Consider the following 26066-nt stretch of genomic DNA (forward strand, 5'->3'; position numbering starts at 1 on the left):
AATGGAGACCTGATCGCTGGCAGAAGTTTCATTAGGCACTTGGAACAAATTAGTGAGCAGTTGGGTGCTAAGCAACCCAAGAGACCAAGACAGGCCCCGACTTGCTCAACAGAGAGCAGCGTTTTACAGGCCTCCAAGTCCCACAAAAAAACCCAAATGGGTTTAAGGGCTAAAAAGAGGCAAGGGAAGGGGCGTGCCAAGTCCCTGATGGCTCAGACTTGGGTTTCCAGGAAGGTCCCCTCACGGGGTAGGGTTAAAACCAAACTAAGCCTGTTGCTGTCAAGTCGATTCCAACTCAACACATAGTGACCCTATGGACAGAGTAGACTTGCCCCATGTTTCTGAGGAGCGCCTGGTGGACTTGAACAGCAAACATTTTGGCCAGCAGCCATAGCTCTTAACTACTGGGCCAGGGGAGGCTACCAGGGGCTTGGAGCAGGCCCACCACCAGGAGAGGGGAAAAGGCTGATCCGCAGGGGTAAACTCCTCCCTGCCCTCCTCAAAGCAGGCAGTCCCCGCAAGGGCAAACCCTGCAGCCTACTAAAAATGTGTTGTCTCTGGGAAGGAACAGTGTGTTCTGAGAGTCATTTCCCGAGCTCAGGGGGTGGGAGGATGGAGCCAGAGATAAGAGACCTTCCCTGATCAGCCCTCCAGGCTCAGGCAGGTCTGCTAACTTCAATTGTTTTAAAATCATGACTCCTTTGTAACTTCCTATTTTGATATCTTTTGAACTAGAGAATAGTACAAGGAATGCGCATATACCCTTGACCCCTCCCCGCAAAACAACAGTTGCCATCAAGTCTGTGCTGACTCACGACCCACGTGTGTCAAAACAGAATTACGTTCTGTAGGATTTTCAATGGCTGGTTTTTCAGACGTAGATCACCAGGCCTTTCTTCTGATGCATCTCTGGGTAGACTTGAACCTCCAACCTTTGGGTCAGCAGCCAAGCACACAGACCATCTGTATGACCCAAGGACTCCTGGTAAAGGGCCAGATAGTACATGTTTTAGGCCTTGAGTGCCACACAGTCTTTGTGGCAACTACTCAAATCTGCTGTTGTAACGCGGAAGCAGCCATGTTAGTAAAGGAATGAGCGTGGCTATGTTCCAATAAAACTTTATTTATGGATACTTAAATATAAGTATATAATTTTCCCATGTGATGAAATATTATTCTTTAAAAAAATTTTTTTTTGTCACCCTCCCTCGGCAGCCAGAAGGGCCAGATTGCCGAGGCTCCACGCCACACACAGCCCTGACCCGGCCTGGGCCAGCCCTCCCTGAAGCCCACTCCATCCTGGGCAAGGACAGGGAGAAGGTGGAGATTTTCATTAGTGTTTACAGCAGTGGGAAGAATGTGCTCCTGCTGGGGCGGGGCCTGGAGACAAACAAAGGTGTTCCTGAGCGCTGGGGAAGTGGGAAGGCTTCTGGAAGCTTCGCAGGCAGGTGAGCACTGGGCTGGGGTTCAGGTGCTGTCAGGACTCCGGGAAGATTACTCCCAAAATAATCTGCAGTAGGAAGAAAAAACGGGAAAAGCTGAGAATTGCAGAGGCCCTGTCGAGAGCCCTGGGAGGAGGCTCTGCCAGGAATGTGACTGAAGAAGCAGGCTGGTCTTCCTTAGATTCTTTCATGAGGTGTCACTTGTGGGTGTTTGTTTTCTCCCCAGTTGTCACAGAAAATGAAGTAACACATGTTCATGGTAGAAAATGAGGGAAAGGATTTTTTAAAAAATGCATTTACAATACCACTAATAAGTGTTTTCTTTTTCTTATGCTTATGTGTGCCTTTACGGAGCTTAAAAAAAAACAAAAAACCAAACCCAGTGCCGTCGAGTCGATTCCGACTCAGCGACCCCATAAGACAGAGTAGAACTGCCCCATAGAGTTTCCAACCAGGGTTTCCATTATGGATCTAGCTGTCTATTATAAACCTGGGAATATATTGGCTGAATTATGACACCCCAAAATGTTATGTTGATGTCCTAACCACTGTACCTGTAAAAACGACTGGGTTTGGGAAGAGGGGCCTTTCTCTTGTTGTGTTAATGAGGTCATGCCAGAGTGGAGAGACACACACACACACACACACACACACATACACATACACACACACACCCACCCACCCACCCCCGGAACTCCAGGGGCTACCAATACGAAAGGACCTGCCTCTAAAGCTGATTCCCTGATTTGGACTTCTAGCCTCCAAAACCGCGAGACAATAAATTTATCTTCTTTAAAGCCACACACCTGTGGTATTTTTGTCAGGGCAGCACTAGGAAGCTAAGACAATACCGGATCAGCTGTTTTGTCAGGTTTTTCACCTAGCACATCTGAATCAATTTCCATGTCCTATTTTATCAGGAGGGACCAATCCCTGGAGGGGGCATCACGCTTGGTAAAAGAGGGTCAGTGCAAAAGAGGAAGATTCTTGATGAGATGGATTGACACAGCGGCTGCAACGAAGGGCTCAAACGTAGTAACGATTGTGAGGATGGCACAGGACTGTGCGGTGTTTGGTTCTGTTGTACACAGGGTCACTATGAGTCGGAACCTAACGACAGTGACAATTCACAAACTTGCCTGATTATACCATAGTTTGACCTCACTGAACATTTAGGTTGTTCCCAAGTTCTAAATATTAATAAAGCGGCAAACAATGTCCTCGTGTTTCTCTGATTATCCTTTAGACAAATTCCAAGCAGCGGAATTATTGGATCCGTGGGTTTGGATCAAGATAGCCACACTCTGCTCCGAACATCTGGCCAACGTAGGCTACCACCAGCAGAGCTGGAGAGTGTGCCCTTCACTACATCTTCACCAACACTGGCCTTTGTTATAATCAGATCAGTTTCAATTATGTGAAAAAGGAATCTCAAATTGTGTTTCTATACTCACTAACGCAGTTTAATCTTATCCCATTTTTTAAAATTAATTTTTATTGTGCTTTAAGTGAAAGTTTAAAAATCAAGTCACTCATATAAAAATTGATATACACCTTGGTATACACTCCTAATTGCTTTCCCCCTAATGAGACAGCACACTCCTTCCCTCCACTCTCTCTCCTTGTGTCCATTCTGGCAGCTTCTGGCCCCCTCTGCCTTCTCATCTCCCCTCCAGACAGGAGATGCCAACATAGTCTCATGTGCCTACTTGATCCAAGATGCTCGTTCTTCACCAGTATCATTTTCCATCCATATTCCAGTCCAATCCCTGTCCGAAGAGTTGGCTTTGGGAATGGCTCCTGTCTTGGGCTAACAGAAGATCTGGGGGCCATGACCTCCGGGGTCTTTCTAGTCCCAGTCTGACCATTAAGTCTGGTCTTTTTATGAGAATTTGGGGTCTCCATCCCACTGCTGTCCTGCTCCCTCAGAGGTTCTTAAGTTTTATTCCCTGTCAGGGCAGTCATTGGTCATGGCCGGGCACCATCTAGTTCTTCTGGTCTCAGGCTGATGTAGACTCTGGTTTATGTGGTCCTTTCTCTTAGGCTCATAATTACCTCGTGTCTTTGGTGTTCTTCATTCTTCCTTGCTCCAGGTGGGTTGAGACCAATTGATGCATCTTAGGTGGCAGCTTGCTAGCATTTAAGACCCCAGATGCCACTCTCCAAAGTGGGTAATCTTATCTCATGTTTAGTGGTTATTTATGCTCTTTTAAAAACTGCCTCTTATTCTTTATCTGTCTTTTTCAATTTATTTCTATTTTTAAAGAGAAATAAGAACGATTCTTGTTGGTTTGAAAGGGCTCTTTATATATTAAGGTTATTAACTATGTGAATTAAAACTGCTATACAAACCCTGGAAACCCTGGTGGCACAGTGGTTAAGTGCTATGGCTGCTAACCAAAAGGTCGGCAGTTTGAATTCACGAGGCACTCCTTGAAAACCCTATGGTACAGTTCTCTCTGTCTTATACGGTCCCTATGAGTCGGAATCGACTTGATGGCAATGGGTTTGTTTGTTTTGGTTACACAAACCCTACTGAGGTGGCAGCTGGTCTGAAAATCCAGCTAATCAAATACCCAACTGGGGGGAAAGGATGAATATTAACTTCATACCTGCCAGATCTACGGCAAATATTTTCCCCTATTTATCCTTTGATTTTTAATTTTTTATGGTATTCTCCACATTAAAGTTATAATAAATATTTATGTAGCCATAATCCACCCATCCTTTCCTTTATGGACTTTGCTTTTGCTTTTATGCTTAGAAACAGACCCGTACTTTCTCATGCCTGCCTCTCCCCACCCACACCATGCTGCTGCTGTGTGCCACCAAGTCGATTAATACTTGTGGCAACCCCGTGTGTTTCGGAGTAGAACTGCTCAAATGCTGTGATCTTTCAGAAGCAGATCGACAGGCCTATCTTCTGAGGCACCTCTGGGTGGGCTGGAACTGTCCACCTTTTGGTTAGTAGTTGAGCACTCAGCCATTTGTGCCACCCAGGGACCCCTACCCACACCATAAACCTATTGCTGTCAAGTCAATTCCGACTCCTAGCAACCCTACAGGACAGAGCAGAACTGCCCCACAGAGTTTCCAAGGCTGTAATCCTTACAGAAGCAGGCTATCACATCTTCTGTGGAGCAGCTGGTGGGTTCAAACTGCCTACCTTCCGGTTCACAGGCAAGCGCTTTAACCACTACACCACCAGGGCTCCATCCACACCATGTTGTTGTTGTTGTCAAGGTGCTGTCAAGTTGGTTCTGACTCATCGTGACCCTGTGTACAACAGAATGAAAGACTGCCCAGTCCTGCGCTATCCTCACCATGGTTACTGTGTTTGAGCCCATTGTTGTAGACACTGTGTCAATCCATCTTGTTGAAGACCTTACTCTTTTTTGAGGACCCTCCACTTTACCAAGCATGATGTCCTTCTCCAGAGACTGGTCCCTCCTGATAACATGTCCAAAGTATGTGAGAAAAGTCTCACCATCCTCGCTTCTAAGGAACATTCTGGCTGTACTTCTTCCAAGACAGATTTGATTGTTCTTCTGGCAGTCCATGGTGTATTCAATATTCTTCGCCAACACCATAATTCCAAGGTGTCAATTCTTCTTCGGTCTTCTTTATTCACTGTCCACCCACACCACAGCCACATACAAATCCTACCTGTGTGCCCAGGACTAGACTCATATGCAGACTACCTGAGGCCTGATCAGAATGAGGGCTTTTTCAGAGGTGGGTAAATATAGGAAGCAGGAGTGGTATTTAGTTTCTGCCATCAGTGCCCAGGGGTCCCCCAACTTTCTGGATGCCCAAGGATCTGCCGAGGTAGCTCCTCTGCCTTCCCACCTCTCCTTATGTTTAGGGGCTCCTATAGAACCTGTGGGAACCTGGTGGTACAGTGGTTAAGTGCTACAGCTGCTAACCAAAATGTTGGCAGTTCGAATCCACCAGGTGTTCCTTGGAAACCCTATGGGGCAGTTCTACTCTGTCCTGTAGAGTTGCTGTGAGTTGCAATTGGCTCAGTGGCAAAAGGTTTGGGTTTTTTTTTTAATAGAACCTGTGTGTTCACAGTGAAGGGAGCTGACAGGTGGCTGGGAAGGGACACGGCCCACCTGGGTGAGCGCATAACCCTTCTGGGTTAGATTCTCAATGATTTCAAAGTGGTCCACATCGGGGAGCTCTTCAAATGTGGCCTCCCACCCTCCTCGGCACAGCACCTGGGCAGGGAACACAAGGAAAAGGGCTGTGAGGCTGCAGGAGAGGAAAAGATAGGGCCCCTCGGTGCTAGTAGCACCTGGCCCCTCTCAGACAGGAAAGATGGGGCCCCTTGGTGCTAGCACCTGGCCCCTCTCAGGTGTCCATTAAATATCTGGGGTGGTCTTGGGGACCATTTGGGTGAAATAAAGTGGTGGTATAGACAGAAGGAGATATTCCATGACACCTGACCTCTGGCCAAAAGCAGGTGCTGGGCGTACCTGGAAAAACTCCCTGGACTGTCGCTGGAATTCAGGGGAGTCGTATTGGCCCACGATAACCAGCATGGGGGGAGTGGGGGCCACAGGTGGCTTCAGGGCAGCCTGCAGGCGCAGCTGTGGGCTGTTCCTCTGAGCGTCCTCCCTGGCGAGGGGGTGGTGGTCAGCACAGGGAGGAGCCCTAGCTTCACCCAACCTTCCTGCAGGCTCCCAGCTGGTGGGGCGGGCGACTCACTGCGTCAGGAGGAGAGTGTCATTCTGGGAGGTGTGCGTGATGGGCTCCAGATCATAGATCCCACTGACTAGGAACAAGCCTGTGAGAGTGAAGGACAGTCCCAGGGCCAGGCTAAAGGGGGCAGCACTCCATCCAGACTGGCCCTCATTCAGGGACCACATTGGTTTGCCCTGGGCTGAGCAAGATGAAGCCAGGGGCCAGAGGGGGCAAGACTGAGGTAGAGACCAGAGGGGAAGCCAGGAAGGTCCTGCTTATAGGGCTCAGAAGCTCCTAGGTCAGGACCCTCACAGCTGGAAGAGATTCCCAGTGGCAGGTTCAGCCCCCCCAGGTCAGGTCCCTCACAGCCATTAGATTCCCAGCAGCTGGTTCAGACCCTCAGGTGTACCAGGGAAGGGGGATGGCTGCAGCCCCATGGAAACCTTTGAGGTTGGGCGTGACTCCATGCTTGGTCCAGTTGGCCAGGAGCATCATGACGGCCAGTTGGGCTCCTGCTGAGTGTCCACACAGGTAAATTCCCCTGGGTTGGGCCAGAACAGGGGGAAGAAGCTTCGGTACCTTCAAACCAGGTTTGCATTCGGTCCCCCCAAAGCAGCAGACCAGGGCCAAGGACACCCGATTTGCCTTCTGGTCCACAGGCCAAAGTGGGCAGCTGGGCGGCATCCAAGACACCGAAACCACTGTCCTCCCACCCAGTGAGGCCCCACAAGAACACCCACTTGTTGCTGGGGTATTGCTTCTGGAGAAAGGCGACGCTCCGGGTCACCTGGTCTACCATCAGGTCCAGGGTGCCTAACCAGAAAGCAAGTGCTGGGTCCACAAAGAGCATGTGCTGGCCTCTTCCCTCCAAAGTTCCCAAGCCTGGAGTGACCACCCTTACCTTTGGGCGCAATGTCATAAGCCACGATCACCACGGCCACTCCCTGGGTGGTCAGAGGGTCCACCATGAAGGCCGACGTGTCTTTACTACAGAAAAACACCTGCATGTTACAACTGGAAGCAATTTGGCCACTAAACTGCTGCCATCGAGTCCTGGACACACCATGGGCCAGATGTCCTGTCCACCCAGAGCATTGGTCTGCTCTGACCCCATGGTATCAGGAAAGAGCAGGCTCTGGGGTCCAGTCACCTGGTTCAAGTCCTTGCTACACCATGTGCTAGCAATGGGACCTTGGGGACATCATTTAACATCTAAGCAGGGATAATTATGGCTCCTCTCTTACAGTGCTATTTATAGAGAAATGAAGGTGATTGGACACGTAGAGACTCTCACGGAAGACAAGGGAGCAATAAATGTCACTACGAAGATGACTATGCTTGAAGGGGGAAGATGCTATCATAGGCGACTTCTGGGTAAGTCCTAGGGAGTGACAGTGCCCTAAAAATCCCAAGTACCCCTCTGCCTCCATCAGGGTGACCATCTGACCCCTTTTGCCTGGAAGACCCCTCATCCTGGGCAAATTGGGATGGCTGGTTGCTCTGCTTCTCATGGGGTATAGTGGGTTGGACTGTGTAGCCCTAAAAGTTACGCCCTTCTCCTGACTTCCAGGATTAGGAAAAATTCATGACTATTTGAAAAAACAAAACAAAAACTGGGTCTATGCAGATGTGGACCCCCAGTGGCACAGTGGTTAAGAGCTCAGCTACTAACCAAAAGGTCGGCAGTTCAGATCCACCAGCCGCTCCTTGGAAACCCTGCAGGGCAGCTCTACTCTGTCCGGTGAGTCGGAATCGACTTGATGGCAATGGGTTTTTTTTTTTTTTTTTTGCGGGCCAGGGGGGAGGTTTGCAGATGTAGTTAAGGTGAGGGTCTTGAGATGAGATTCTCTTGGATTAGGATGGGCCCCAAATCCAATGACAGGCATCCTTATAAGAGGAAGATTCAAGACACAGAAACACAAGGAAAAAGGCCATGTGAAGACGGAGGCAGACGTTGGAGTGACACCTGCAGCCACCAGACACTGGAAGAGCCAAGGAAGGAGCCTTCGGAGGGAGGCGGGCCTGTGGCACCTTGGTCTCAGACTCCTGGCCTCCAAAGGTGCAACAGAAGAAATTCTGGTTGCTTCAAGCCACCCAGTTTGTGGTCATTTGTCCCAGCAGCCACAGGAAAGCCGTACACAAGGGAAAGAGAACTCTCCCTCTTTCTCCATTCAAGCAAATTCCCCCACTCACCTCCCACTCTGCCAGTATCCTCCGTGAAAGAAGATGAAGAAGGGCAGGGCTGTGAAACAAGAGAGAGGGCCTGGAACATGGTGCAGGAGGGGCGGGCTGGGCTCTACTGTGGGACCCACTGCCCATGCACCCACCTTCTGAAACTCCATCAGGAAAGTAGATGTCCAGTTTCTCCCCATCTCCGTGGCCATAGGGGACATGCAGCAGGCTCCTCCTGCTGGCCCGGGCCTGCTTGGTGGCTGTGTCAGGGAAACAGACGCTTGTGGTCAGCACAACCTCAGCCACATGCCCCTCAGCTTGAGTGGGCAGCGGCTTCCATTTCACCTCCAGATGGAAATGTATGAAAGCCCCCTCTCTCTGGCTGAAAGTCTGTAAGGGCCTCCCACAAAAGATGCTTCCCCAAGCTCTAACAACAGTCATTGCTGGGTTCCAGAGCATCCCACGGGCATGTGGTTACCATGGAACCAAGCTGTTTCTTCAGGCAGGGCTCCAATACTACCTGCTGGCGTCTGTAAGGGAGCTGGCATTCTGATATAGACCGCCATTTTATCACAGGCTTATAAAGAAATACAGCCACAATGCCCCTTAGAAGCGAGGATAGCGAGACTTCAGCCCACTTACTTTGGACACATTATTGGAAAAGCCCAATTGCTAGAAAAGGACATCACAGTAAAGTACAGGGCCAGCCTTCAAGGAGGTGGATTAACACAGTACTTACAACAATGGACTCAAACATACCAGCCATCCTGAAGATGGCGCAGGACCAGGTGTCATTACTTAGTGCTGCTATAACAGAAATACCACAAGTGGGTGACTTTAATAAAGAGAAACTTATTCTCCCACAATGTAGGAGGCTAGAAGTCTGGACTTAGGGTGCCAACAAGTGGAAGGCTTTCTCTCTGTCAGCTCTGGAGGAAGGTCCTGTGTCTTCCGAGCTTCTGCTCCTGGAGGATCTTCATGTGGCCTGGTGTCTCTTTTCCCCCATCTCTACTTGCTTGTTTAATCTCTTTTATATTTCAAAAGAGATTGATTTAAGACACACCCTATACTAATCCTGCCTTGTTAACATAACAAAGACAACCCATTCCCAACTGGGATTAGTACAATAGGCATAGAGATTAGGATTTTACAACACATATTTTTGGAGGGCATAATTCAATTCATGGAGCCCTGGTGGTACAATGGTTACGAGCTTGGCTGCTAACCATAGAGTCCGCAGTTCAAATCCACCAGCTGCTTCTTGGAAACCACATGGGCTACTTCCACTCTGTCCTACAGGGTCCTTAAGAGTCAGAATTGACTTGACAGGAACAGGTTTGGTTCGGTTTTTGGTTTAATTCAATCCATAACACCAGGCAATGTTTCAATCTGTTATACATCACACATAAGGTCACCACACATAACAATCTGTTATCACACATAAGGTCACCATGAGTCGGCGCTGAATCGACGGCAACCAACAGCAACAACACTTCGCTCCATGCTACACGAAGAATAACTTTTTCCAAGTATTTGGAAAAATAATTGTCATGGATTGAATTATGTCCCCCCAAAAATCTGTGTGTCAACTTGGTTAGGCCATGATTCCCAATATTGTGTGGTTGTCGTCCATTTTGTGATTATAATTTTATATTGAGAGGATCAGGGTGGGATTGTAACACCACCCTTACTCAGGTTACCTCCCTGATCCAAGGTAAAGAGAGTTTCCCTGGGGTATGGCCTGCACCACCTTTTATCTCTCAAGAGATAAAAGGAAAGGGGAGCAAGCAGAGAGTTGGAGACCTCATACCATCAAGAAAGCAGCCCAGGAGCAAAGCACATCCTTTGGACACAGGGTCCCTGTGCCTGAGAAGCCCCTCCACCAGGGGAAGATTGAGGACAAGGACCTTCCTCCAGAGCTGACTGAGAGAGAAAGCCTTCCCCTGGAGCTGACACCCTGAATTCGGCAATTTAGCCTACTTTACCGTGAGGAAATAAATTTCTCTTTGTTAAAGCCATCTACTTGTAGTATTTCTGTTACTGCAGCACTAGATAACTATGACAATAATCTAGGGAAACAAGATATGAACTCACTTGAAATAAAGAGAACAAAACAATATAACTGAGTGCCGTGATGGGAGGGGTCAAGTGATGTCAACAGGCCCCTGGAAAACCTGCTAGGATTTGGGTAGATGGAAAGGAGGATGAGCCTTCTAAGGGGAATAAACACCACAGGCAAAGGTATGGAGGTGGGAGGGGACTCGGTATGTTCAATCTGCAGTAAGAAAGTGCCCACCCAGTTAAAAAATGGGCAAAGGGCTTGAATAGACATTTCTTTAAAGATACACAAAGGGCCAATAAGCACATGAAAACATGCTCAACATCATCAGTCACTAAGGACATGCAAATCAAAACCACTCCATACCCACTAGGATGGCTATTAAAAAAAAAGGTGTTGGTGAGGATGTGAATACATGGGAACCCGCACCCATCGCTGGTGGGAGTATAAAATGGTGCAGCTGCTGTGGAAACACTTTGGCAGTTTCTCAACAAGTCAAATATAGAATTGCCATGTTGTTGTTGTTGGGTGCTTTCGAGTTGGTTCCAACTCATAGCAACGCCGTGGAACAGAGCAGAACTGCCCCAGAGGGTTTCCTTGGCTGTAGTCTTTACAGAAGCAGATCACCAGGTCTTTCTTCCATGTTGCTGTTGGGACTGTTGAGCCACCAAGGTGCCTTAGAATTGCCATGTGACCCAGCAATTCCACTCCTAGGTGTATACACCTACTCTCCACCTATTGATTACCTTGTTAACCAACGTTTCGCGTTCACGACAATAGTAAAAATCTACTATTCAACTATTTGCGTTAATGATGTACATCTGGCAGTAACGAATGCCATGGTGCAAGGGGAGAGTAAAGCTGGCTGTAACGGTTATGTGCCAACTTGGCAGGGCCATGATTCTCAGTGGTTTGCTAGTTATGTAATAACGTAATTTAGCAGGTATGTAATGATGTAGTCATCCTCCATTTTATGATCTGATGTGGTCATCCTCCATTTTCACATAATGACAATTTTCACCTAACAACCTGGCCTTTGGAACCTAACCAAGTTGATAAGTGAGGAGTGGGTATACACAAAAGGCCTGAAAAAGAGGAGACCAGGAGACCTGAGCCAACGCACCCCATGAGCAGCTACCACCTGTCTGTCAGCGCAGGCTTCCGTGTTGCTAAGATGCTGAACAGGTTTCAGCGAAACTTCCAGACTAAAACAGCCTAGGAATGAAAGGCCTAGCAATCTACTTCCAAAAACCAGCCAGTGAAAACCCTGTGGATCACAAGAGTCCAATCTCCTTGTGCGTGGGGTTGCCACACGTCTGGGTGTGACTAGACAGCAGCTAACAACAGCCTCCGTCACCACATGGCGTCTGTCTTTCCCCTGGGTCACCCCTCTCTGTATCTGTCACCCCTTTTTTTAAAACACCACTGAGAGTGGATAAGGATTAGGACTTACCCTACCCCTCAGGAATGCAACAGAGAACAAAAGAAAAACCCTTGTTACGGATAGCGTTGTGTCCCCCAAAAGTATCTGTCCACTTGGCTAGGTCGCGATCCCCTCGTATGGTTGTCTACCATTTTATCTTCTGATGTGACTTCCCTATGTGCTACAAATCCCATCACTACGCTGTAAAGAGACGGACTAGTGGCAGCTACACTGATGAGATCTACAAGATTAGGTAGTGTCCAAAGCAGCACCAGGAGCACAGCGCACCCTCTGGACCTGAGGCTCCTGCACTGAGACACCCCCAGACCAAGGGAAGACTGATTCATTACAAGGACCTTTCTCCAGAGCCACCAGAGACAGAAAGCCTTCCGCTGGAGGCACCGCCCTGAATTCAGACTTCTAGTCTGCTGGACTGTGAGAGAATCAATTCCTCTTTGTTAAAGCCATCCACTTGTGGTGTTTCTGTTATAGCAGCACTAGGTGACTAAGACAACCCTATTTCCAAACAAGGTCACATTCACAGGAACAAGGGATGGTACTTCAGCATATGTTTTTGGGGACACAATTCAATCCATACCAGGCTCCAATGTGCCCACATGCCAAAGGCAGTGCAGACCACTCTGCAGGACATGCTTTGCAGGGTGGAATTCAGCCACTTAGCAGAAAAAAGTAACGAAATTTTTTTTTAATTGTAGTTTGTATGAAGGTTTACAGAGCAAACTAGTTTCTCATTAAACAATTAATACACGTATTGTTTTGTGACATTGGTTGCCAACCCCACATGTCAACATTCTCCCCTTCTCAACCTTGGGTCCCCCATTACCAGGTTTCTTGTCCCCTCCTGCCTTCTAGTCGGTCCTTGCCCCAGGGCTGGTGTGCCCATTTAGTCTCGTTTTGTCTTATGAGCCTGTCTAATCTTTGGCTGAAGGGTAAACCTCAGGAGTAACTTCATTACTGAAATAAAAGGGTGTCACCGGGCCATACTCTCAGGGTTTCTCCAGTCTCTGTCAGACCAGTCTGGTTTTTAAAATTTTTTTTTGAGTTAGAATTTTGCTCTACATTTTTCTCCAGCTCTGTCTGGGACCCTCTATTGTGATCCCTGTCAGAGCAGTTGGTGGTAGTAGCTGGGCACCATCTAGTCGTGCTGGGCTCAGTCTGGCAGAGGCTGTGGTAGTTGTGGTCCATTGGTCATTTGGACTAATCTTTGCCTTGTGTCTTTGGTTTTCTTCATTCTTCCCTGCTCCAGATGGAGTGAGACCAGTGGAGTATTTTAGATGGCCGCTCACAAGCTTTTAAGACCCCAGATGCTACTCACTAAAGTAGAATGTAGAACATTTTCTTTATATACTGTTATGCCAGTTGAGCTAGGTGTTCCCCGAGACCATGGTCCTCACAGCCCAGTAATTTGGTCCCTCAGGGAGTTTGGATGTGTCTACGGAGATTCCATGACCTTGCCAGGGACATGTTGCATAAATAGATATGTTTTAACTTATTATGTCAAAAATAAACAACTCAGAACACAATTAACAGATTGCTATGCAGGTTTAATAGAAAACTTTAAGCTGGGCAGCACAGTACCGAGTAAATCCGTGCTCTGATCAAATAAGGTTTTTAGAGTGCATATACATAATTTCAAAATTTTTTTGTTCAGAGTCCCTCATGAAATTAAGGGACTCAGAACAAAAAAATTTTGACTGGCTAACGATTATGTCAGAATACATAAATCTTATAAGAAAGCAGTATGTGTTCAAACACTATAAAGAATAGAGAAACAGAAACCTTACTAAGACAATCGCCACATCAGTGAGCCATGGTTTCAAGACCTCTGGATTGGAAACCCAACTTGTTCATTGTCTTCCGAAAGAACAAGTTTCCAGTGTTTCCATGAGCCTGGTCACCTAAATACAATTATGTGAAACCAGACCGGCTGTTTCAAAAGGCTAAAAAAACACCAAACCCAGTGCCGTCGAGTCGATTCCAACTCATAGCGACCCTATAGGACAGAGCCCCATAGAGTTTCCAAGGAGCGCCTGGAGGATTTGAACTGCCAACCCTTTGGTTCGCAGCTGTGGCACTTAACCACTACGCCACCAGGGTTTCCTTCAAAAGGCTAGTTACAGTTTAATAAGGCATGACTATAAGCTTTAAGTTACTTATACACATGATTATACAGCACTTAGGTTTCTATCATTTAATAAGATGACCTATAGTGCTGTGGGTCCAGTTGTGAGGATTTTCGTTTTCTCTCTGTTAAAGTGTAATCCAAAACGCCGGTGGTGTAGTGGTTAAGTGCTACGACTGCTAACCAAGAGTTCAGCGGTCTGAATCCGCCAGGCACTCCTTGGAAACTCTATGTGGCAGTTCTACTCTCTTCTATAGGATCGCCATGAGTTGGAATCGACTTGACAGCAGTGGGTTTGTTTTTGTTTTTTTTTTTATACCAAAGGCTGATCTTCATCAGTAAGTGGTTAAGTGCTATGGCTGCTAACCAAAAAAGGTCAACAGTTTGAATCCACCAGCTGTTTCTAGGAAACCCTATGGGGCAGCTCTACTTTGTCCTAGACGGTTGCTATGAGTCGGAACCAACTCGACGGCAATAGGCTTGGTTTTTTTTTGTCTCCCTTTTAGCAAGCAAGGTTGTGTCATCTGCATATCTCAGGTTGTTAATGAGTCTTCCTCCAATTCCGATGCCCTGTTCTTCTTCATATAGTTCAGCTTCTTGGATTATTTGCTCAGCATACAGATTGAATAAACATGGTGAAAGGATACAACCCTGACGCACACCTTTCCTGACTTTAGACCACACAGCACTCCCTTGTCCTGTTGGAATGACTGCCTCGTGTTCTATGTACAGGTTCTGCATGAGCACAATTAAGTGTTCTGGAATTCCCATTCTTCACAATGTTATATATACTTTGTTATGATTCAAACAGTCGAGTGCCTTTGCATAGTCAACACAACACAGGTCAACATCCTTCTGGTATTCTCTGCTTTCAGCCAAGATCCATCTGACATCAGCAATGACATCCCTGGTTCCAAGTCCTCTTCTGAATCCAGCTTGAATTTCTGGCAGTTCCCTGTCGATGTACTGCTGCAGCCACTTTTGAATGATCCTCAGCAGAATTTTCCTTGCGTGTGATATTAATGACAATGTTTGACAGTTTCTGCACCACAAAGATGGATCTCTTCCAGTCGGATTTCATTTTACTTGGATCCATAATCAATGCCCATGGAAGCAGCAATCAAGAAATCAAATGACATATTACGTTGGGCAAATCTGCTGCAAAAGACCTTTTTCAAGTGTTAAAAAGCAAAGATGTCACTCTGAGGACTAAGGGGCACCTGACCCAAGCCATGGTGTTTTTAATCACCTCATATGCATACAAAAGCAGGACAATGAATAAGGAAGACCAAAGAAGAACTGATGCCTTGGAATTATGGTGTTGGGGAAGAATATTGAATACACCATGGACTGCCAGAAGAATGAACGAATAAATCTGTCCTGGAAGAAGTACAGACAGAATGTTCCTTACAAGTGAGGGTGTTGAGACTTGGTCTCACATACTTAGGACATGTTACCAGGAGGGACATCATGCTTGGTAAAGCAGAGGGTCAGCAAAGGAGAGGAAGACCCTCAACGAGATGGATTAACACAGCGGCTGCAACAATGGGCTCCAGCATAGCAATTGTCAGGATGGCGCAGGACCAGGCAGTGTTTCACTTTGTCTACATAGGGTTGCTATGAGGAACTGACTCAACGGCACCTAGCAACAACAGTGTCATGGGCAAATGAACTCTCCGTTTGCATAAAACAAAACATAATTTTATTTCACAATCAGAACCACAGATTCTGTTTGATAGAATTAAATGTAAATTTGCCTTCTGGTTTGGCTTAATTAAATCAAACACATTACAGTTGTGATTATAGTTTGAAGCACTTAATAAAAACCTGGAGCCCTAGTGGCGCAGTGGTTAAGAGCTTGGCTGCTAACCAAAAGGTCAGCAGTTCGAATCTACCAGCTGCTCCTTGGAAACTCTATGGGGCAGTTCTACTCTGTCCTATTAGGTCACTATAAGTCGGAATCGACTGAAGGCAACGGGTTTGGTTTAATAAGAACTTAATTGCATTTTGTAAATGGTGTTTAAATGCTTAGAGGGATTTAATCTGTGAAAACTATAAGGTAATTGAGTGTTAATAAAAATAAATTTAATGGTTTCTTTTTTTAAAGAACTAATACATTTATATGGTTAAAAATATATACAAAAGGGTTTTCAGTCCAATGCTCCATCTCCCCTCTCCTCCGCCAAGGTAACCACAATTATTCATGTCTTACGGATGTTTGCAGAGCTTCTTCCCGAATGTACAAAACTACAGGGCTGTGGGATTCCCCTCCCTGTCATCCGCATGGCAGCAAATTCAAAGCATTTTTTTTCTCCTGCTTGTTTCACTTGAAAAATCCCCGAGATCTTTTCTCATCAGCACACAGAGGGCTTTCTCATTCTTTTCTTTCCTTTTTTAAACAATTACTTAGGATCCCACCCTAAGGAGCCCAGGAGGTGCAACAGATAAGCCTCGGGCAGCTAACTGGAACGTTGGTGGCCTGAACCTACCAGCCAAGAAAGACCTGGCAATCTGCTCCTGTGAAGATACAGACTAGAAAACTCTATGGGGCAGTTCTACTCTGTCACCTGGGGTCGTCATGTGTCGGAATCAACTTGACAGCAACAAACAACAATAGTATTCTACTCTATGGATGCAGGTTAACTAATGTAACCAGTCCTGCCAGTTGCTTAGGCCACAAACCCTGGCTTCCTCATCGATGCCTGTTTCTCACACCAAGCGGATCAGGAAATCCACGTGGCTCTGCCTCTCCCACCCAGGTATCCGGAATCCTGTCATCCTCACCCCACCCCACAGCCCCCACCTTCACCTGCCCCTGGAAGGCAGTGGCAGCCCTGATCTCCCTGCTTCCACCTGGGTACAAATCCCTCCACCTGGCCCAGGGCCCTCCAAAATCTGTGCTCCCCTGCTCACCTGATCCTGACACCCACTCCGCCATCCTCTCACCTGCTCCATCTTTTCCTAAGGCAATTACATACTTCTAACAGACTATAGGGTCGCTATGAGTTGGAATCGACTAGATGGCAACAGGTTTGGTTTGGTTTAGTAACAGACTATGGGAGTCCCTGGATGGCACAAACGGTTAAGTGCTCGACTACTGACTGAAAGGCTGGTGGTTTGAATCCACCCAGAAGCACCTCAGAAGAAAAGCCTGGCAATCTGCTTTCCAAGGGCCACAGCCTTGAAAACCCTATGGAGCAAGTGTGTTCTGCAACACACCGGGTTGCCATGAGTTGGAACTGCCTCAAGAGCAACTGTGTTTTTTGGAGCAGACTATAAAATCCAGTTGTTGTCCAGCTGACTCAGACTCATGTTGGCCCCGTGTGTGTCAGAGTAGAACTGTGCTCCACAGGGTTTTCAATGGCTGATTTTTCAGAAGCAGATCACCAGGTTTTTCTTCCAAGGTGCCCCTGGGTAGACTCGGATTGCCAAGCTTTCGGTTAGCTGCCAAGGGCGTTAACCATTTACACCATCCTATGATATTTACTTATTCGTTATGCTTACCGTCCGAATCCCCTAAGAATGCCACCACCTGCCTGTCGTACTGTGGCGACTGCATATTGCTGTGACACTGGAAGCTATGCCACCCATATTTCAAATACCAGCAGGGTCACCCGTGGTGGACAAGTTTCAGCAGAACTTCCACACTAGGAAGAAAGGCCTGGTGATCTGCTTCCGAAAATCAGCCAATGAAAACCCTATAGATGACAACAGAATATTACTGATACAGTGCTGGAAGATGACCCCCAGGTTGGACCCAAAAACCCAGTGCCGTTGAGTCGATTCCGACTCATAGCGACCGTATAGGACAGAGTAGAACTGCCCTCAAAATACACAGCGGCCACGACAATGGAGTCGAGCATATCAACGGTCGTGAAGATGGTGCAGGATCAGGCGACGTTTTGTTCTTTTGTGCTTGGGACTGCCTTGAGTCAGAGCGGACCCAACAGCAGCTAGCGACAGGAGAATCACAACTCTACACTGGCAGACATTGGTCTATTTTGTTCCCTGATCCATCCAAACACCTAGGTCAGCTGCCAAAGCATACGAGGCGCTCACTGAGTATTTACTAAATGAATCAATAAAGGAGCGAACGAATCCTCCACCAAGAGACATGTGAGCTGTCCCCAGGCCTGTGCTATCACAAACAACCCTGCAGCGGGAGCCTTGTACACACGTCCCGGCCTTGTGTACAACTAGCTGTGGGAATGGCTCTGGAAGTGGAATTTCTGGGCCAAAGGTGTGTGCCTTTGTCACTGTGAAGTCTCTGCGGTTGCTCTCTGTCGTGGCTGCTTCCCAAGCCCACCCCCACCAGCCCAGTGTGAGAATGATTGCTGCCTCCCCGGCTCTTCGACAGAGTGGGCTTGTTAAAAAGGAGGGATTTAATTAACACAGAAGTTCTTAAAGCAGATGTGAACGGACTACATTCATGCTGTGCTACAGTAAGAAAAAGATGACACGATTTATGCGCTAAATGGAATAGCAACTAACAGCAAGCGGCTGTCAGCGTTCATCACCATGCACAAAAGTGGCCTCAGATATTCAAAAACTCAGCTGACTCTGAGAAAGAGAAATCGCCTCTCCCTAGGAGCTGGCCCGACAGGTGATGGAGGTGGCCCAGTGGGTGACAGTGGGTGGCTGGGATGCAGGGACAGAGGAGAATGAGCCAACACACAGCTTCCCCCCAAAGTGTGAATACCACCCCCACTGGACCCTGCACCCAAGGACAGGAACACAGGGAGGCTTCAATATGATGCCCCAAACCAAACTAAACCCATTGCCGTCGAGTCGATTCTGATAAGATGCCCCAGAACAAACCTTACTACAGACATCCTTTTTTGTTGAAGCAAAAATGGGGTTTCTATTATGCACGCCCCGAAATGTCAAAGCTCTTAGAGCTAAAGGCCTGGGGGGCTGGTTCCATAGACCCAACCGGAATGCTGTTAGACAACTAGGGGCCGCAAAGGCCAGCGCACCCCAAGACTAACGGGGAGACCAGTGAGACAGGCACAGAAGGCTGGGGACCCAGGGTCTAGACCTGCGGTGGCAGCAGTTTAAGAGAAGACCCCATCTACTCCCAGCTTCTTCATTCGTTTAGCAAACAACTATCTGTGGGAACAGCACCCAGTGTTGGTACTGTTCTAGGTATCTGGGATCTCCAGGTCTCTTCAAAACCGGCAGAAATCCCTATTCTGTGTGGCTCACAGCTTGCCCACACCCCAGCTGCTATGAAGTCAACTCCAGCTCATGGCGACCCCATGTATGTCAGAGTAGAACTGCCCCAGAGGGTTTTCAGTGGTTGTGATCTTTAGAAGCAGATTGCCAGGCCTTTCTTCCAAAGTGCCTCAGGATGGATTCGAACTGCCACCCTCTTCGTTAGTAGCTGAGGACTTAGCCATTTGTACCACCCAGGGACTCCACTTACTGCTTTGTGACTTTTTAAAAGCTCAATAAGTCTCTTGCCAGCAATACAACAAAGAATGTTTTTCTCAAGGACCTGGGAGCCAACTCCCTCAATAGCAGTCATCAAGGAAGATTGCATCCTATCCCCCAGTTTCTGTGGGCGGGTAGGAGCCTAGCTCAGGCAGCCACCTGGCTCTAAGCTTAACTCCCCCCTTGTCACAGAGATGAGAAGGCTCATTTTCCTTTGGATTGAGGCAATCCGCTAGCCAGAAGCCAAAATAAATAAACCCATTGCCCTCAAGTTGATTCCAACTCATAGCCACCGTATAGGACAGAAGAACTGCTCCACAGAATTTCCAAGGCTGTAAATCTTTACGGAAGCAAATGGCCACATCTTTCTCCTTTGGAGCAGCTGGTGGGTTCGAACCGCCAATCTTTCGGTTTGCAGCCAAGCTCCTAACCACTGTGCCACCAGGGCTCCTTGCTAGCACAGGGGGCCACCCCAATCACCAGGTGACTAGGATGGACTAGAAGCTCTGGTGGTGCAGTGGTTAGTGCTCCACCCCTAACCGACAGGTCGCCAGTTCAAACCCACCAGCTGCTCTATGAGAGAAAGATGTGGCAATCTGCTTCCGTAAAGATGACAGCCTTGCAAACCCTGTGGAGCAGTTCTACTCTGTCCTGTAGGGTCGCTATGAGTCGGAATCAACTCAAGGGCAATGAATTTGGGTTTTAGGGTGGAGCATGTATGACAAATAAGGCTGCCCAGGCTTCCTGTTTGAGGGCTAAAAAAACCAAACCAAACCAAACCAAACCCAGTGCCGTCAAGTCGATTCCAACTCAGCGACCCTACAGGACAGAGTAGAACTGCCCCATAGAGTTTCCAAGGAGTGCCTGGCGGATTCGAACTGCCGACCCTTTGGTTAGCAGCCGTAGCATTTAACCACTACGCCACCAGGGTTTCCGTTTGAGGGCTAGACACCGTTAATGCTGAGAACATGCATGCACTGGGGTTGTATCTGCTGGCTATGCAAAACGGTGAGATATCTTCCGTTTTTGCAGTCTCTCTAGCAAATTGCCTGAGATGTCTGTTGCTGTCTGATCAAATGCTTATTCAATCATAAAACTTTTTTCTTTCTCTTTTACTTTTGTGGGGAGGTTTTCTGTGTTGGTACCAAAACCAGTTGTTGCTGAGTCAATTCCAACTAATGGTGCCCCCATGTGTGTCAGAGTAAAACTGTGCTCCATGGGGTTTTCAATGGCCGTGAGCCTTCGGAAGCAGATCACCAAGCCTTTCTTCCGAGGCGCCTCTGGGTGAACTTGAACCTCCAACCTTTCAGTGAGCAGCTGAGCCCTTAACCCTTTGCATCATCCAAGGGTCCCCTGGGTTGGCAGGAGGCTTCCTTTTTAATTATTTCCTCTACATCTCTTTCAGCGTCCTGTAAGTTTGAGTCCAACGAGGCAACCTCTGAGACCCACATGCAGCAGTGATGAGGTCTAGGGACTTCACCAGCAGAGGCCAGCTGGGGGACACTTATCCTGACACCCCCCTGGCCTGTCACCACCCTGTTTCAGTGGCTCTACTCTTTCCTGGAAGCTCAGCTTGGGGAAGCAGTTTTGATGGTCACTAGGTGTGTGAGCTTGCAGAAGGGACTTAACCTCACTGGGGAGGGCTAGGACTAGGGCGAGGTGAGTGAGGCACTCCCCTTGGACACAAGCTTTAAGAGGGTGCCCAAAAGCTCAGCAATCAAGATAAAGACCATTTAACGCAGTATTTTAAGAAATCAACATTAATGTAAAAAATCCACGAGGGACTGATGTGTACATCCTCAGTAATGATAAAATAAATAAAATTTAAAAATCATAAATAATACAAAAAAAAAAACTCACAAGGAACTATCAAAATTTTAAATAAAATGGCCTCATCTGCCCTGAGATCAGAAGAGCTGGATGGTGCCCGGCTACCACTAATGACCATTCTGATCAGGGCCACAATAGGTGGATCCTGAGAGAAAGGGAGAAAAATATAGAACTTAAATTCTTAAAAAGTTCAGACTTACTGGACCCATTGAGACTAGAGAATTCTGTGAGACTATGGCCCTGAGAGACTCCATAAACCTGGCACAGAAACTACCCCGAGACCACCTTTAAGCAAATAATGGATTGGCTCATAAGATAAAGAATCCTACCCATGAGTACTGTGCACATTTAAAAAATCATCTACATGAGACCAAGTGGTCAACAATTACTCTAAAGCAAAGATGAAAAGGTCAGGGGAAAGAGAAACCAGATGACTGGAAGTGAATGTTGACATGTTGTAGAAAATGTAACCAGGGTCACTGAGCAATGTGTGTACTAATTGTGAATGGGAATCCAATGTGCTGTGTAAACTTTCATCAAAAACACAATAAAATAGTAACAAAAATAAAATAAAATAAAAACAGGACCTGACCCTGCACATGCGAGACGCTGCCTCACTCGCCTTACCCTAATCCTGGCCCTAACATCAGCCTCATGTTCCTCATCTTTGAAATGGGTCAGTTATACCTGCAGCAACACCAGGTCGATGTGAGCATCGGAAAAGGGAACGGCAGTGAAATCAAGTCAACTTAAAGCTCTCCAGAGGGCTTACAGAGAGAGAGAGAGAGAGAGAGCCAGAAAGAGAGATGTTATTGAGACCGTTTCCAGTACAGTAGCAGTACACTCTAGGTCTGCACTTGCTTTTTAAAAAAATTTTACAATTTTTGTTTTAATGACTGCATAATATTCGGAATTGATGAACCAACATTCACCTATCTAGTTTCTTTTTATTGGCTATTTAGTTTTTTTCAGTTATCCCGTAAGATAAATACCCCGATAATGAACCTGCTTAGGTGCACGGGTCCTTCAGAGTCAGTAAGATTTCAGCAGTGGAAACGGGATAAATTTCATTCTAAAGATCCCCACATGCCTGTCCGTTTGTCCTACTGGGGTGGCTTGCATGTTGCTGTGATGCTGGAAGCCATGCCATTAGTATTTCAAATACCAGCAGGGTCACCCTGGTGGACAGGTTTCAGCAGAGCTTCCAGACTAAAACAGACTAGGAAGAAGGACCTGGCAGTCTACTTCTAAAGATATGGGGAAGCATAAGCAAAGAAAGAGCGCTGTAGCACAATGGTTAAATACTCAACTGCTTATCAAAACTGAAAGGTCTGTAGTTCAAACCCACCCAGCAGTTCTGCAGGAGAAAAAACCTGGCAATCTGCTCCCATAAAGCTTACAGGCTAGGAAACCCCGTGGGGCCGTTCTACTCTGTCCTATAGGGTCATATGAGTGGGAATCAACTCGATGGAACACAGCAACAGCGTAAGCAAAGACGGCATAGTCTAGTTACTTGAGTCTGTACTTGCTTTTTATGTCTGACTTCCTTTCTCAAGGAAATCAGCTCTTCTACCCCTCCAGACAAGTAAGACAGACAAAAACAGATTTCTACAAGCTCATGTCTGTTTCACCACACGCCCAAGTATTTATTGAGCAAAGACAGACAGACGTATTTGGCACAAAGATGAGAACAGCACTGGACCTTGAAGAAGCCAGGACATGACGAGGTCAAGGAGGGTGGTGGAACAAAGCCCCAACGAACCTGTTCCTCCTCCTGCGTTACCTCAGTTTGGAGGAGCACCAACCCTGGAGGCCCAGGCAGACACTCTGGGAGGCCAGCTCTGTTCTGCTGGCTTTACAACACAGCTCTGCCAACACTGATTTCCCACCAGAGCTGGCGGCTTCCTTCTCAGCGCCTGCTTCCCCAGCCGGCACCGACGCTTAGCTAAGTGCTTGACTCCATGGCTTACCCAAACTGTAGCAACTCTGGAAAAGTCCATCGAAATGTCCCTTGAGAACTGGACAGAGGCGTAGGGGGAGGGCCAAGGGCACGAGGACAGTCGGGGTGTGGGGTGATTAAGAAACCCTTGTTGGTGCTTTGTAAATAAACCAGTGATCTCAAATTCTGGCTTTGGGAAGTTTAAAACTGCTACAAGCTGAAAGGGAAAATCATGGTACAGAACTCTGGGGACATGGGCAGCCATGGAAATTAACCACAAGACTTCAGCGCTCACAGGCTCCCAAGCCCTGATTTCTTTAAGGAAAAAAAAAAGTTTCTTTTATAAAAAGCAAAACAGCCCACGTTCAGCAGCTGAGTGGGGGCCTCCTTTTTTTACTTCACCTCCGCTTCGCCAACCCTGGAGTATGACCCTCAGGGCCTGGGCACAGCTGACCAAGCAGGGGGCTTGCCGAGCTTGGTTGACGGGGCCTTTCCTGCCTCCACCGCCCCCATCAAGGATGCCTCTCCGGCACCTCGTGCTTGGGATCTAGCCCTCCCCACCCCCAGCATTCTGAACTGCCGCCACAAGATAAAGCCCACCCGAAGTGGCCAGGGGGAGGTCACACAGTACCCTGGGTTCCTATTTGTGAGTATGTCCTCAGTGCCTCCTCTGCTCCCAGCCGGATGACCCATCTGCTTGGGCTGTACTGAGTCTCCAACTCCTGTGGGCACAGACATGGGTTCTATAAGGCTGCGTTCTCAGCACAGAGCATGGCCTCCTCCCCCCTCCCACCCCCTGCAAGCCTGGATGCTACTCTCTAACTTCAGCAGTACCCTCCCCAATATCCCAGGCTCCCCAGCCTCCAGCCTGGCCACCCCTGACCCACTCTGCCTCTACTAATTAATTAGGCGCTTCAGATACAACCCCACAGTCCCTGGGTGGTGCCAACAGTTAACTCGCTCGACTGGTAACGGAGAGGCTGGTGGTTCGAGTCCACTCAGAGGCACCTCAGAAAAAGGCCTGGGGATCAGCCATTGAAAACCCTATGGAGCGCAGTTCTACTCTGACACATATGGGGTCACCAGGAGTTGGGGTCGACTCGATGACAACTGGTCAGATACAGCATGGAGAGGCACTCAGATCCAGCCATTACTGCTCCATGGCCTAGAGGTATGCTAGAGTTGACCAAGGCTTTAGCCAGAGACATCCTTAAATGAAAGGGAGATGAGGTCCCATAAATGCGTCCCAGTTAATGGGATGTTGTGTACCACTCTTTCAGCACCTACACCACTGGAGGCCAGAGAGCTGGGTGGCCACTGCAGGGGAGGGTACGGGCCTGGTCTTGGGTGAGAGGGTATAACTCCGACTGCTGAAGATGGAAGGAGGGCCCCCCAAGGGGAAGACACAGCACAGTCAACAACAGGGGGTGAGGAGGGAGGATCCAAAGGCGTTTGGAAACAGTGGCCAAGGTGAGGCTGAGAAGCTGGGGCTGGGGACTGGAGGGCCTTCGATGCCAGGCCAAGATGTTCAGGCTTAATTGAGAAAATAACAAGAGACACCATTTTGGAGCCAAGGCTCAAAGGCGTCATAGTGAAAACTGGGCTGGGAAATTCAAGGGCAGGGTGACATCACAGAAAGACCCTGGGCTCTGGAGACAGGTGGGCCAAGCGCCATCCTAACTCCAGCACTACTAGCTGTTTTACTCTGGGCAAGGTACACAGCCTCTGGAGATAAGGCTATGACGTGAAGCTAGCCGCTTGGATCTGCGTTACTGCTTCCTCCTGTTGTTGATCGGGTTCTCAGCCTGGATCTGTGGATCCGTACAGTCCGTACCATTAAATACGACTAGAAGCCCTGGCGACACAATGGTGAACGGCTCAGCTGCTAACCCAAAGGTTGGGGCTTTAAGTCCACCAGCAGCTCCAGGGGAGGATAAAGACCTGGTGATCTGCTCCCATAAATATTACAGCCTAGAGAACCCTACCGGCCAGTTCTCTTCTGTCCCATGGGGTTGCTCTGAGTCAAAATCGACTGGACAGCACCTAACAACAACAAATGTGACTACCTACCTGCAGGGTGCTTGCAGCCACATCTGGCACACAGCAAGTACTTAGTGACTGTTATCATCAGCATCATTGCTATTATTTATGACAACGATGGTGCCATGGGTTTCTAAGAATCCCCTGATATTGTAGGCAAGTGTGTGTACGTTTGTGTGTGTGTGTGTGAGAGAGAGAGAGAGAGAAAGAGAGAGAGAGAGGTTGACCAATATCCATAACCTTCATTAGACTCAGAAAAAGAACCACTGCCCAAAACACAGGAAAACAAGTTAGAAAATGATAATCATAACCTCTCCCAGTGCCAGGTACTGCGCCGGGCGATTTGCAAAGGTAGTTTGTAACCCTCACAGCAATCCTCAGTAAACACCGACCTCCCCCATCCGCAGCTTCCCCAGTAAGCGCAGACCCACACGCATTGCATAACCTCAGGCGGTGGAAAACTTTGGCCCTAACCTTTGTGCAGCTATGAATACAGTAATACCCCAGCTTCGATTTCCTCTTATCCTTAAAATCGGGCTAACAAAAATCTGCAGCCAGAAGTTAAAATGATGGTGATGTTGAAGTATTCGGTACCTGGTACCCAGTAGGTGCTCAACGGCGCCCACAAGTCTGGATGGCTTCTAAACTTCCTTCTTAGAACTCCAATCTAGTTTCTGAGCTGACCTCCTCAGCCCCTGTCCAGTCCTCCCTGCAACCCGCCTACCTCTTTGGACATCTTCTTCCAGGAAGCCACACGCTCGCACTCTGCAGCGGCAACATCCATCCCGCGCCCTACAACGTCATGGCTGCACACCCAGCCCTTAGGGACTCGGCGGGTGGGCGGGACGCGTCTAGGCCCCGCCCCTGCGCTCCAGGCCCCAGGCGAGCCCGAGTCGGCC

At 48.0% G+C, this 26066-nt stretch overlaps 1 protein-coding gene across 2 annotated transcripts; it reads right to left on the reverse strand.

Moving 5' to 3' along the window:
- Positions 1-1356: 1356 nt before the first annotated feature.
- Positions 1357-26050, reverse strand: AFMID (arylformamidase). 2 transcript variants are annotated; one of them, XM_010596918.3, is made up of 11 exons: positions 25892-26042; positions 23759-23849; positions 8456-8560; positions 8322-8370; positions 7030-7115; positions 6869-6941; positions 6572-6669; positions 6153-6231; positions 5921-6062; positions 5558-5662; positions 1357-1510 (listed from the first exon to the last, which is right to left on the reverse strand). In XM_010596918.3, the coding sequence occupies exons 1-11, from the start codon at positions 25949-25951 to the stop codon at positions 1478-1480; spliced, it is 921 nt and encodes a 306-aa protein (XP_010595220.1). In that variant the 5' UTR covers positions 25952-26042; the 3' UTR covers positions 1357-1477. The 2 variants fall into 2 exon arrangements, 1 of the variants encoding a protein (XP_010595220.1); XR_002787488.2 differs by lacking the exons at positions 1357-1510; positions 5558-5662 and having other exon boundaries at positions 5949-6062; positions 6538-6941; positions 25892-26050.
- Between the last annotated feature and the right edge of the window lie 16 nt (positions 26051-26066).

The sequence above is a fragment of the Loxodonta africana genome, chromosome 18, assembly GCF_030014295.1.
Source record: "Loxodonta africana isolate mLoxAfr1 chromosome 18, mLoxAfr1.hap2, whole genome shotgun sequence".
In the NCBI taxonomy this organism is placed as follows: domain Eukaryota; kingdom Metazoa; phylum Chordata; class Mammalia; order Proboscidea; family Elephantidae; genus Loxodonta; species Loxodonta africana.